This window comes from Mytilus trossulus, chromosome 2 (genome assembly GCF_036588685.1).
Source record: "Mytilus trossulus isolate FHL-02 chromosome 2, PNRI_Mtr1.1.1.hap1, whole genome shotgun sequence".
NCBI classification, from domain to species: Eukaryota; Metazoa; Mollusca; class Bivalvia; order Mytilida; family Mytilidae; genus Mytilus; species Mytilus trossulus.
In genome coordinates this window covers 93,026,683-93,040,337 of record NC_086374.1, presented here as the reverse complement: position 1 = coordinate 93,040,337, position 13,655 = coordinate 93,026,683, and the positions used below count along the sequence as shown (strand labels likewise).

The window sequence follows — 13,655 nt, the reverse complement described above, 5'->3', positions numbered from 1 at the left end:
AACCTTAGTCCATAGTCAAGAAAGAAAACAGTAAGACATTAAATATTTTTTTTTATCTATAATATATAACACGAAAATAAATTGCTTACAGGAATACTTTTTGTGTTCTCTGGAAAGGTGTTTCAAATTCAGATTCACATACCAACAGGATAATCAAAACATTAAAGCAAATACAAAGCAGAAAAGAAAAAAATGTAATGGATCACAAATATAACTTATCAAGGGATGAACTTAAAAGCAGCTGAAGTGTTTATAGTTCTTTCTTATCAAATGAAGGTTCATGTCTTTAAATAAGACATTAAAATCTGAATAAACTTATAGATGAGAATGGTTGTACATAAACATGCCAGTTGTGGTGTCCGAATGTTAGCTGCTTTTTGGTCAGGTTGTTGACTCTTTGACATATTTCCCATTTCCATTCTCATTTTTATTTAGTTTTAAATGTGATATCCCCAAGAATATAGGATATGCGAAATAAAAAAAAAATATCTTTTTGATCCAATGGTTCATTTTTCGAGAGAAAAAAATAGAAACCACACTTTCTGTTTATCTTGTTTTCCGATATTGAAAGAGACAAATAAACAAATACAAACCGACATATGACTAGATTTTGATGCTTTTTATTTTCTTCTGGGAATTTTTATTTCACCTAAGGATAATATCAGACTGAATCCTTACTTACATTCTCACTGAATATATCTCCAGAGGTTACTGTTTCCTTGAATTCTGATTGGATAAAATAACGAATGATGTACACAGAGAAAAATATATTAATTAGGAATTGTTCGATCAGGTTTACAAATCTGCTTGCAATTGATTGTAAAGAGAACACTGTTATATAGATTTTCAGACCAGTAACACGGAGGTTGCTTATATTAAACGGATTTCTCCTATATTAGTATAATTTCAGAATAATGAGGGTAAGTAAATACAAAAAAATATTCAATTTTCATTTTTGTAAAACTGTACATTAATCTGATTAATAAAATGCAACATATATATACAAGGAACAATTTGCACTCTTGTAATGGTGGTTTAATCTAATTGAGAGAAAAAAACTATTGTAAGGAACATACCAGTTATTGCAAAGAAAATAAACAGAGAAAAAAGCTTTCGTAAGTTTAAGATTTTTTCATTTGAATTTAAACAAATAACGAAACTTTTAAATTTCATTGAAAAGAGATCAACAATTTTCCTGTTTCGTTTTTGAAGATGTAGGGGTTGTGTTTTGATTTGTTTTGTTTTGTTAAGGTTTTTTTTTTTTTAATTTTAACTTACATTATGCCATTCAGATCAAAACAGTGGTGTGCTTTAAAACTCAAATCTCATTTACTCCAGATTCTGGTGATTTTTTTTATGAAACTTCTCGTTCTGATATTTAAATGATATCAATAGAAAATACTTGGTATGTATAGTGCTAATGTTATTTCGCTTCCAACATGACATTGAGGGATCGGCATAAAATCAAATTAACTTTCAATCGGGATAAAATTTCAATAAAGAGGATTTTAACTGTCCTGGTGTTATAATTTTTATATACTTCTATATGGATGTGCATACTTTGCAGACAGAGAAGAAATATTTTTTGTATTTATACTAAATTAAATATCGAATCAATATTCAAAATTTATGAGTAACAGAAAATTAACAGATTTATAAATATTTTAATTGTAAATTTTCTCATATAGATGACAATCTAAAAACTTTCATGGAAACAAAACTGCGTGAGAAAAAAACCCCAATAAAACAAAAAGATGAAAATGTGTTTTTAAATGTTTATAATGAAGAAATTAATCTCATTATTAAAACACAAAGTTTGGTATTTATGATAGTCATATTAATAAACTTTGGTAACTGTAAAAAACAATTCGCATATTTCATAGTTTTATCTAAAAAATAGAAGATATGTCATTATTTTTGCATTTTTTCCAAGTTATCCAGTTTCTACTGTATTTAATCAATCTATAAATTATCACAATTTTACCTAGGTTGGTTCACCTCTCGTATTACATTTGTACTGTTTCTAAAACAATTGTCGCTAAAAACTGAGATCGTGCTCATTTTGAGAAAGTATGTTCAAATATATCCCTTAATTCTACAATTATAATTGCGCAATTATAGCATAAAATGTAGAGCATATATTTACAATTATCACATTTCAACGAGATTTAAATATTGCAATTACCCTTGAAGTTGTCACGATTGTCTAGAGTGTTAGTAAAAGGTGATACCCCAATTAATGATGAACTTTGAAAGGGTGAAGATAAAAATTGTTGTATTAAGAGGTTTGTTTGTTTTTACGCCGGAACGTTTCCATGTCATTCATAATAATTGTGATATTTCTTATACGATGTACATGCATCCGTTCAGATAGATTACCGATGCCATGTTTTGTCCAGGTACACATAGACAAACGTCGAAGTGAATGCGTAACTCCCAATGGAATACGACCAGTTGTTTCGACATAGCGGACTATCCTGTTATGTATTCATTAACAGTATAAATAAATCATAAACACAATTACAATTTTGAAAAAAACAAATCAAAATACCTGTCGCGTCTACTTTTGCGTTAGAAGAAGCAATATAAAACTTAAATGTTACCAAGTGTGTTGATACAAACAAGACCTAAGAACCGCAATATTGATTGGTGTAGGACATCACATGTTTATATAGATATAGGAAGATTTGGTGTGAGTGCCGTTGAGACAACTCTCCATCAAAATAACAGTTTATAAAAGTAAACCATTATAGGTCAATGTACGCCCTTCAACACGGAGCCTTGGCTCACACCGAACAACAATCTATAAAGGGCCCCAAAATTACTAGTGTAAAACCATTCAAACGGGAAATCAACGGCTAATGCATAGCTTGATCTATTTTCAACCAAGCTATATAAGTACTGCTTGCATTCAGACTTCATCTTGATCAATCACGTAATATGTATTTCCTGTGATACTGCTATAACAGCAATTTAAGAGAGACAGGTAGAGTCCTTGTAACTAGGACATAAATTATGAAAAAAAATAAAACATGTATCTTAACAAATGCTCATTATAAAAATGGCAAGATATCTTTGTATCGAATTCAAGTTCTTAGAGGGAGCAATGTACACGATGAATTAAACATGAATTTTAGTTGTCAGCGCTGCCCAAACCAGAAACAGTAGTACTGGTTTAGTTTTCTACTTAAAGTTTGGTTCAGTTTTTTTCCCCTTCAATATTAACTCATTAAAGGATTTTCCGACTGTGTATACTCTTCTTTTGAAAAAAATCTATTCAGCTACATATAATTAGCTTTGACTACACTAAACAATTCTGAAAGCACACAGTAGCTTCCTTAAATACCTCTGCATATCAATCAACACAATAAAGTACTTTATACTTGAAAGAAAATTGAGTCTTCAACCAAACGTTCTCCCTTGATATGTAAACTACATTAACGAGATTGTAAACATTAAAGAGCTTCATTCATGGTAACGTTTATACCACAATTACTACCTCTAGTCCCAGGGCGCTAAAATGCATTCTTGTTCACTACAGGATGAAATTGTAATTTAAATTTCATCTTCAGCGCATCTTTTTATTAGTCACTGCTAACTTGTTTACATTACTCTAGACAGTAGATTGTGTTCATATATAATATGCAAACACTGTGATGACCAAAACATGAAAATCAAAGTTTATTTAAATATAGGAATAGTCTGACAATAAAAAAGTTAGCTAGTGCAAACCTATTACTCTGTTGTCATTATTTTTCCTTTAATATTGGAAAATAATTTAAAGCCATTTTATAATAATGGGTATTGTATTGAGATGACTATCGTTTCTTTACTTTACATTTTTAATGTTATATTACCATATATGGAATAATTAATTGATTGTTGGCTCTGTCGGCTGAAATGACAAAAGCTTGGATTTGAATGAAATGTAAACACGCAACACAATTGTCCTTTCTTGTGCTTTTATCATTTTTTGTTGTTGTTGGATACATTTTGTAGATTAAAGCATAACTGTTATTAATGTGAAACTGATTAATTTCCAAGCAAACAAACCAATATTTACATGGTTACCAAGGGATTAAGACTAATTATTGTGTTTCCACATTAATTTTTTTTGCTTTTGAAGTCTTAAAACTTCCGCCATGCGATTTACTTTCAACATTTGAAGCGCGAGCACAAAGATATTAACTGTTGGGGTTGTTTTTTTAGGAAAAAACAACTTAAACAAAAAACATTTCATATGAAAGATTATTCGCATAAAAATAATTTATGTATGTTTACATTTTTTTGTATACAAAGCTGTTTATTTTACGTACATTGAGAACATTGAAGGCATCGATCGTAACAATATATCATCCTCTTGATTTCCCTTGTGTGAGTAGTAGTCATTCGGATTCCGGTGTCAATTCCCTCTTTTACCGCTATTTGTTACTTAACAATTAATTCTATGTTACTAGTATACTGTATTGAATCCACAAATCGTTAAGAACCAGAACCTTTCGAACACACATTGATTAAATTTATTAAAGAACGGGTTAGGAAAGGATGAAGTTGCATTTAAATAAGAGAAACTGTTATACCAGTTTTTAAAAGAGTTTTCTATAACTAAATAATATCTATAATGACTTTCTCGCGTTTTTTGTACTCGTTAAAAATCTGAAACATTCCAATTATGTTGTGTTCGTTGTTAGCAACAATAGTACATTGATAATTGCTGTTCAATTATTTTACCTGTGTAAGCATTATACGAATACCTTTAGTATTTGAAATTAAAGCTGATAAAACATTTTATCAGGCAATTCCATTAACCATTCCAGCATTTGATCTTTCCTTTAGAATATTGTAAAGTACCATTTTCATTAACATTTACGTTCTATTATAAAATTAATGAATTCGAGAAGAATGAATGATTCCTGAAAAAAAAAAATTAGCAGCGTGCATTGAACATGGATAAATTGATGTATTATGTACTAGAATACAACGTATATTACTATTAGTATATTTCCATAAATATTACATCGTTTTATCAATATTGTAGGTATTTCCTAAGGTGCATTGGTAACATTACTTTTATACTACTAGTTATGCTTGTCGTATCAATGGAAGTTTTGCGCAGCTGTAAAACTGTGTTTTGAAGTAGCGAGGTTTTTTTTGTGTATGGGAAGTGCCTTTTAATAAAATAGTTGTTTGTTGCATATGTTCTGTCATTACTTTGCCATTCATGTTTCTCATAAGACAGGGTTTTTTTTCTCGGACTATTGATTTGTATAGTTCTTTGAAGTTTGAAAAGTCTTTTTTTTCCTTTTGGGTTGGTTGATCTATATCATTGATCTTATCTTATCAACTTATCTCTTTTTTCATATATTTAAAATTATTCTGATATAAGCTACTTCGGAAGGGTAAGCATTGATTGATTAGAGGTGGTTGGTTCTGTTTGATTTAAATACCGGTATTCAGATAGTTTTTGAGATTTGCAACAAGTTTATAAATACATTTACAAGATTTGCTACGAGATTGTTTATTAGTATGGATTAATTTCATTTTTTAGTAATGTCTTTTATAAATTAATTATTTACAGGGTGTTTTTGATGAATCAAGAAATCCATTAGATGGAAAAAGCACACAAGATTTGGATCAATTAGTTTGTCAGCTTACCAATCCTTCTCTCAATGTAACTGGTAAATCTCATTCATTAGACATTCTATCCGTCCCGTCGGATCGAGAATTAACGAGATCTCCCACTGAGCTATCGACAGATATAAAATATAAATGTTCTCTCTCACCAGAATCTCCAAAGGACAAAAAGTCAGCAAAGAAAAATTGGAGAAAAAGAATTTTGGAAAGAAAAAGATGTCAAGGAAAGATAGGGTCATGTGACATCGACGAATCTGTAGAGCTATCATTTGATAAAGACACACGTGATGTCAAAGACATGTCTTTTGACAGTACATCGTCTAGATCATCTTCAGGTTTGAAAAGTACACAGGTATCATTCAACTGTGATTCGTCATTAGACGCATCTGACCTTGACCAACAACCGGAAGCCAGACCGCCATTTCTGAAGAAGATTGATGATGCTGTGGATCCGGAACAACAGTCTGAAATAAAAGCTATCAACATGAATAAAAAAGATAAGGAGTCCAAACGACAGAGACTGAAGCGGATAATCACTAGACCGTTACGGCGGAGTCAAAGTGCATGCTGTGAAAATGAAATCCCATCACATGCATTGTTTCTAGATTCAAAGGGCAGCAAATCTAAAGATACTGTAAGTATCTTTTAATTCGTTTTTCGTGACGCTGAAAAATATTGATTTTTTTCTCTTTCAATGACATGTAAAAGCGAAATTGGTATTTCAACTTAAAGAGTCCCAAAAATATGAAACAAAAAAAGTATTTTCTCTGAAAAAAAATGTCGTCCAAAAAAAATCAAATTTAACTGTCTTGCAAAGCTTTTAGAGGTATATGTTCTCTTGAGGGGAATATATTGTTGAATGAATTGTGTATACTACTGTATGCATGTAATATGAGTGTCAATCAAAATCAAATATTCAAATAATGCTGAAAAACAAAAAAAAACATGCTACAGTCGTATGTTTTGGACTTCATCTTTCCAGATACATAAAAAAAAATATGTTAAACTTTATTTTATTGATAGGCGTTTGCATTACCTTCCTGGCTAATTAAAGACTGTTTTGGGGTAGTTAATAAATCCCATTTTTACCGTTATATGCCAAAAACATATTTAGAAAGAATTAACCTATATTTATTGTTTGTTTATTTTGTAGATGGAAAGTCGTGCTATGGACTTACTTCTGTATCAACGACTTTTTGGTGAGCAGGAAGACAAAACAAAACGATTCCATAAGACGTTTTCCGCTGAGTCAGCATTAACAGAGAAAGAAGAACTTCTCAACAACAACTTTTCTACAAAATCGAAATCCAAAAATTTGTAAGTAAACCATTTTCGAAGTTAACTCCAAATTATTTCAGTTCCGGCCCCGTTGGATGGGAAGTTATCCAGTTAGCATACATCAATCACCTTCAACGCCATCAGAAAATGAAATTATAGCAAAGTTAAAAACGTTCTTAATCAAATGATGAAAACGGGGAATCAATATTTATCTGTATTCACTAATGACCAAAACATGTTATCTGTTTCAGAACATTGTCCAGGTATTCTTATTACTCCGAATGAATTGCAATATCTTTTTTTTTTCAATTAGCGATAATAGCCTCATTCACATCACTTCCTCAAATTACGATTTTAAATCAATGAGCGGTCGCATAAAGGCATTAAACTTTGATATTTTATATCCGTGCTAACCTTTCCGTGACTGTTTCTCGTCTGGTATACAGTGTCATTATGAGTCCCATTTCGAAGTTGTTAATTCATCGTGGGTTCTCATATTAAGGATTTGTATCTGCCAATAAATTATTTACTTTGTATATGATAACGATAAAAACTTAAAAAATGAAAGACAAAACGCAATCAAACCATTATCCCAGACATGCTAAATGTCAGTGGATGGATGACCTAGAAAAAAATACAACATTGAAAAAATGGGCCTTTAACAGAAAACGTAACAACCAAGATAAAAGTGTAGTTTGTATAAATAAAGACAACAGTAGTATACCGATGTTCAATAAAGACAACAGTAGTATACCGATGTTCAATGAAGACAACAGTAGTATACCGATGTTTAATAAAGACAACAGTAGTATACCGATGTTTAATAAAGACAACAGTAGTATAACGATGTTCAATAAAGACAACAGTAGTATACCGATGTTTAATAAAGACAACAGTAGTATAACGATGTTCAATAAAGACAACAGTAGTATACCGATGTTCAAAACTCATCAATCGATAGCAAACATACAAATCCGGGTATAAGTCATTCATACATTCGTCATACAATCAACTCACTTTAATTGATGTTAATTTGTATGACAATGATTATGTGAAGTATTTCAAAATTCAATTATTTTTTCCAGTCCATTATGTTCATCATACACAACAAAATTATATTAACAAACACAGAAAAATGCAGAAAATGCAGAAAGACAGGTGGCAATTAAAATGAAGTTTTTTTTTAAACATTGGGCTATACTAGTTTTAAATACATTTCAGGGCAAAGAATATGAAAAAAAGATTTCAGTTTCTGAGAAGACAAAACACAGACACAGTAGTGGATCAAGAAAACTCTTTTTCCTTCTTTAGTGTAACAACCTACGACCAAGCATTACAATGGAGCAGATCAGTCGAGGATCTCCTTCATGATAAATGTAGGAAACACGTTTATATTTTCTTGTATTTTGATTTTCCATACTTTTGTTTTTTTTGTAGATATTGTGTTTAATCTGTTTACCGTTAATATATTGTTTTGTATAACTCAGTATAAGGATAATGTCCTTGATAGCATGTTGAACTGTTAAAAAAATACTCATACACATAAAATAAATTAAGAATTAATATAATACACGATTACCAAAGCAAACACGGCGGATGTCACATGAAAAAAAAGGATCTGCGTATTCTTCCAGAGTACCTGATATCACCCACGTTTTTTTTTTATTGAGTTCGTGTTCCTCAGCCTGTCTTTAAACTTTATTTACTATTGTCTGTCTATTGATCGTTTTTCATGGCATTGTCAGTTTGTTTTTGATTTGTTGTTTGACTATCCGTTTGATATCTTTCACTTGTATTTTCCATGTAATGAAATTACAAACAGAAACAATTGTGTTAAGGAAATATTTATTATGAAGACTTTATTTATCTGAAGTCCTCATAAGATAAATTCATTATTTTTCAGATGGTTTAGAACTTTTTCTTGGATATCTGCGATCAGAGTTTAGTGAAGAGAATTTAGAATTTTGGATTGCTTGTGAAGAATTCCGGTCGTGTAATGAATCTAGTATGACAGTAATGGCGGAACAGATCTACAATGATTTTGTGGTTTCAAAAGCACCAAAAGAGGTAAATTTAACAGATTTAAAATGAATGTTCGACCTTTTTGTCATAACTATTATTTTTATTGTGTCCCATAAAACCACATTCAACTTTTATATAAGAGTTTTACCAAATAACTTTTTAAGTATGACTTTATTTTCAAATGTCTTTCTTAGTAGCAGATATTTTCGTCTCCAAATAATGAATATGAAGGAGTTCGAACAAGGGACAAGCACTGGCCTACCACCTATGTATATGCTTTTTTTATGTTTGAAATAAAGTCAACTATTCAGACAAACCATGAGCTTTTTGAATTAAAAACGCATTTCTAGATGTAGTTTTAATGCATGTAAATAATATATCACGTTGATCTATTCCCAATATGAGTATTAAACGAGTAGAACCTTTAAGAACACTAAAACTTTATTTCCGTATTAACTGTCAACTCGTGTTTGTTCTTTATATATTTTCAACTTCAAAACTCGGGTCGTTTGTGTTCTTCCTTTTGCTCTGTTGGTTATAGTGATTGTTGGATCCTATATTTGTCTCTTTTATTCTGTAGGTTAACTTGGATTCCGACACAAGAATGGAAACAGTTTTAGCATTGGAAAGTCCTTCAAGAGATACCTTTGATGTAGCACAGTACAAAATCCAAGCTTTAATGGCAAAAGATTCCTACCCTAGATTTCTGGAATCTGATCTCTACCAGTTTGTTTTGGAGAATATATCCAAGGCATAGATAAATGAACATTTTTAACTTATATGTGTTTTCCTGTAAATTTTGCAGATACAGAGGATTTTTCATATAATTTTGATTGATTAGACTTAATAGAAGATTGTAGTCTTTAGTGAAGAAGTAAATTATCAAAGCTACTACATGGAACTTATTCTTGGAATATGACAATGGATACTATAAACATGTGGAATTAGGTAAGAATCTAGTCCCAATATGCTAAAAATTAACCATGACACGCTATCAAAAATATAATAGATATAGGAAGATGTGATGTGAGTGCCGATGAGACAAATCTCCATCCAAATAACAATTTTAAAAAAGTACACCATTATAGGTCAATGTACGGTCTTAAACACGAAGCCTTGGCACACACCGAACAACAAGCTATAAAGGGCCCCAAAATTACTAGTGTAAAACAATTCAAACGAGAAAACCAACGGTCTGTTCTATATAAAATAACGAGAAACGAGAAACAGGTATAAATTACATAAACAAACGACAACTACTATACATCAGATTCCTGACTTAGGACAGGTGCAAACATTAGCAGCGGGATTAAACGTATTAATGGATCCAAACCTTCTCCCTGCCTATAATCCGGACATGCTATGTATTGACCACATCATACTTAGTATTAACCAGACTATGTTAAGTATATATTAACCATATTATGTTTAGAAATAACCAATTTATGCTAAGAATTAACCATACTATTGTTACGTATTAACATACTATGCTAAGTATTCACATACTTTGCTAAGTATTAACCATACTATGATAAGTATATACCAGACTATGCTAAGTATTAATCAGACTATGTTAATAATTAACCATACTATGGTATCATAACTACACAATGCTATGCTTCACTCTGTTTCTACAGGATCTACAATATCTATTTAGAAACTTTTTTATGAATTTATATTTCGTGCTTTTCTGTATGGTATTTATATTTCCTTTTGTTATATTTTAGGTATGGTTATGAAAGTGCAGGTAATTGGTGATGATGAATCATTGTATGGTGGTTCTCAATGTCTACCAAAGAGTCGATTTTAAAATGACCAGTTGTTTTTTTCCGAAATTTAGACATTGCAGACACAATATCATTAACATATTTGATCTCTTCAATTTGTTCTTTTCATGCATTATTTTTTATATAATTCTTACCAGTGTTTTGATGGAGAGATAGATGACAATTTATTTAAAGCATTTATGAATTTTTAATGTATCGTGCTTTTGTATGTTAGGTGATACAATTTAGCATAATCTGATTCATTATAATTAAAGGAAATTGTGAGAGAGAATTAGGAACATTCCAATGTTGATTTCTTAGCTTTTCTCGCAATTTTCCTAGGTTTTTTCAAGTCTCGATTTAGCATTATTCATATGCTGCTAAAATCAAGGAAATAATTGTGCGTGTAAAAATACCTAATATCCAGTATCATGTATTTGTTTTATTTTCGGATTTGAAAAAATAAATTAATATAGCCTAAATGGGACTTGTTTTCAAAATCTTTCTCATCCCTGAAACGTTTTAATTGAACCTATGATTAGATGAGATTTAGAACAGACTGGTATTTTTTTTTTTAACGAAACGTAACTTAACCTGATCCTTACATTATGCATACCCTTGGATGTATGTATCTTAATATACCCCACCAAAATTTAAAGAGTAGAAGAAAAGCGGTGATTGCGAAATGAACGTTTTAGTTGTTCGAAATTGTTCGATTCAAAGGCACGGTCATTTTGTGGTCTTTTTTTGTCACATAATTCTTCATCTATTTCAAGTCTGATACATCCTAAGCTACGAAATATCCGTTCCTTGTAAAGGTACATCCAGAAAAAAACTTCTGGCGCATAACTCCATAAAGTGCTGTTTTTGTTTTTATTAACTCGCTTATAAGTTTATCCTAAAACTTCAGTATCATTTTATGATTTATATTTACAAGTCAATCGACTTCCTAACATTCCATTATTGATATCTAAAATATTGTGAAATATTGAAAAAAACAGGAGTCAACGAGACAAGATACTTATCAAAATCCATACTAACAAATCATTGAAAAAATGAAATTTTTGTTTCATTTCATTTCATGTTTTTATGCAAGCACAAGTGCTCATTCCGAACGATTTTAAGCATTTACGTTTAACAATCCATTTTGTGATTTGTTGCAATTTGTTTTAAATTGCGACATCATCATGTGACATTTTTTTGTATTTCCAATTTTCATAGTTGTATTACTATTGTGACTTATCATTACAGTATCTTATAAGATAGCTTTTTATTGTTGATCTTTGTAAAAAACTGTTATTGTATATATAATATTTTTCTACCAATTTGAATCTTATTCCCATTTTTGCACACCATTCCATTGTTATATTTCTATTTTTCTTATATTATTAAGCACAATAAAAAATTAAAAGTCACTTAGCATTAATTATATTGCCATTTACAGATACATTATTATTTTCAAACCATTCCAGTAATCGCTGGATACACTACAAGGCAAAAAGAACATGGTTTTGTTTCAAGCAACAGCTGAACAGGCTAAAACCTCGTTTTCGTTGATTGTTCTTTGTTGTCAGCCACTGCTCCCTTTACATCTGATGAATCAAGCCCTCCCATTCATCCATAAAGTTTGTTTTATTTTGTCTGTTACATTACTGTTTAGTAAAGATAATGTGTTGATCACCCTACAATATGTTGATCACCCTACATCATTAAGATTCAGTGATTGCTTTTGGTTACTGTCATTCATATTTGCTTTTCACTTTTCAAATTTTTTTACGGTTTAAATTAAATAATTCAGACATTCGCTGCTGGATTTAGCTTTGCTCATTGTTAGATGAGCCTATAGTTGTTTAACATTATTATCGTTTTGTTTGGAAGATAGATGTCTCATTGTCAATAATATAACATCTTGTATTATATTAAGAACACATGCTCTTAAACTGACACATATTTTCAAATCTAGCTCTTGAAGTTCTATTTTCATCATAACAAATAACTGTCAAAATGAATCATCTGTGCAAGAAAAGTTCCAAGGGAATATTTGACCTTTAGATACAAAGCTAGCTTATATTGAATTTAGTATTGGATTATATATACTTTTAAAATTAAAATTTGATTAGTAAAGTTCTGTACCTAACGATATATTCAATACGACTCCATATTAGTTTTTCAATATTCTACAGCATGAAGGATTTTGTTCACAATAGAAAATAGTTGGTCACGTGATTACGTGCACGCATGTCTAGTGCGGCAGGTGCATTTCACCAACGATAATGGATATCAAAATATTTACAATTTTTATTTACTACACATGACAGTTAATGATAATAACAAAGACTGGTTGGCTCAGAGAACGTTTTTAGCTTAGATTATGCCTACCTGCTGCATATGCGCTCTGGTGCGTTGACAATCTAATGTCCGGGCTTCGGTCACTGGTGTTTCTGGCAAGGTTAATGCAGGACTTATATATCAATATACGGTTTTTGGTCTTTAATTTCTTTTAAAATCTGTCATGTGGACATTAATCGCTCATTATTTTATTCGTTCTTTGTCTAAAGAATTAAATTGATTAGTTTCATTATAAGGCTTATCACCATACTTGGTAATGGACAATGGTAATGATTGTTCTTTGTTGTCAGCCACTGCTCCCTTTACATCTGATGAATCAAGCCCTCCCATTCATCCATAAAGTTTGTTTTATTTTGTCTGTTACATTACTGTTTAGTAAAGATAATGTGTTGATCACCCTACAATATGTTGATCACCCTACATCATTAAGATTCAGTGATTGCTTTTGGTTACTGTCATTCATATTTGCTTTTCACTTTTCAAATTTTTTTACGGTTTAAATTAAATAATTCAGACATTCGCTGCTGGATTTAGCTTTGCTCATTGTTAGATGAGCCTATAGTTGTTTAACATTATTATCGTTTTGTTTGGAAGATAGATGTCTCA

The 13,655-nt window shown here is 30.7% G+C and overlaps 1 protein-coding gene across 1 annotated transcript; it reads left to right on the top strand.

Annotated features, from left to right (window-relative positions):
- The first annotated feature begins 790 nt into the window (after positions 1–790).
- Positions 791–10,322, top strand: LOC134708382 (uncharacterized). Its single transcript, XM_063568869.1, has 6 exons — positions 791–920; positions 5,579–6,268; positions 6,788–6,951; positions 8,134–8,288; positions 8,816–8,979; positions 9,515–10,322. The coding sequence occupies exons 1-6, from the start codon at positions 915–917 to the stop codon at positions 9,689–9,691; spliced, it is 1,356 nt and encodes a 451-aa protein (XP_063424939.1). The 5' UTR covers positions 791–914; the 3' UTR covers positions 9,692–10,322.
- Positions 10,323–13,655: the final 3,333 nt, after the last annotated feature.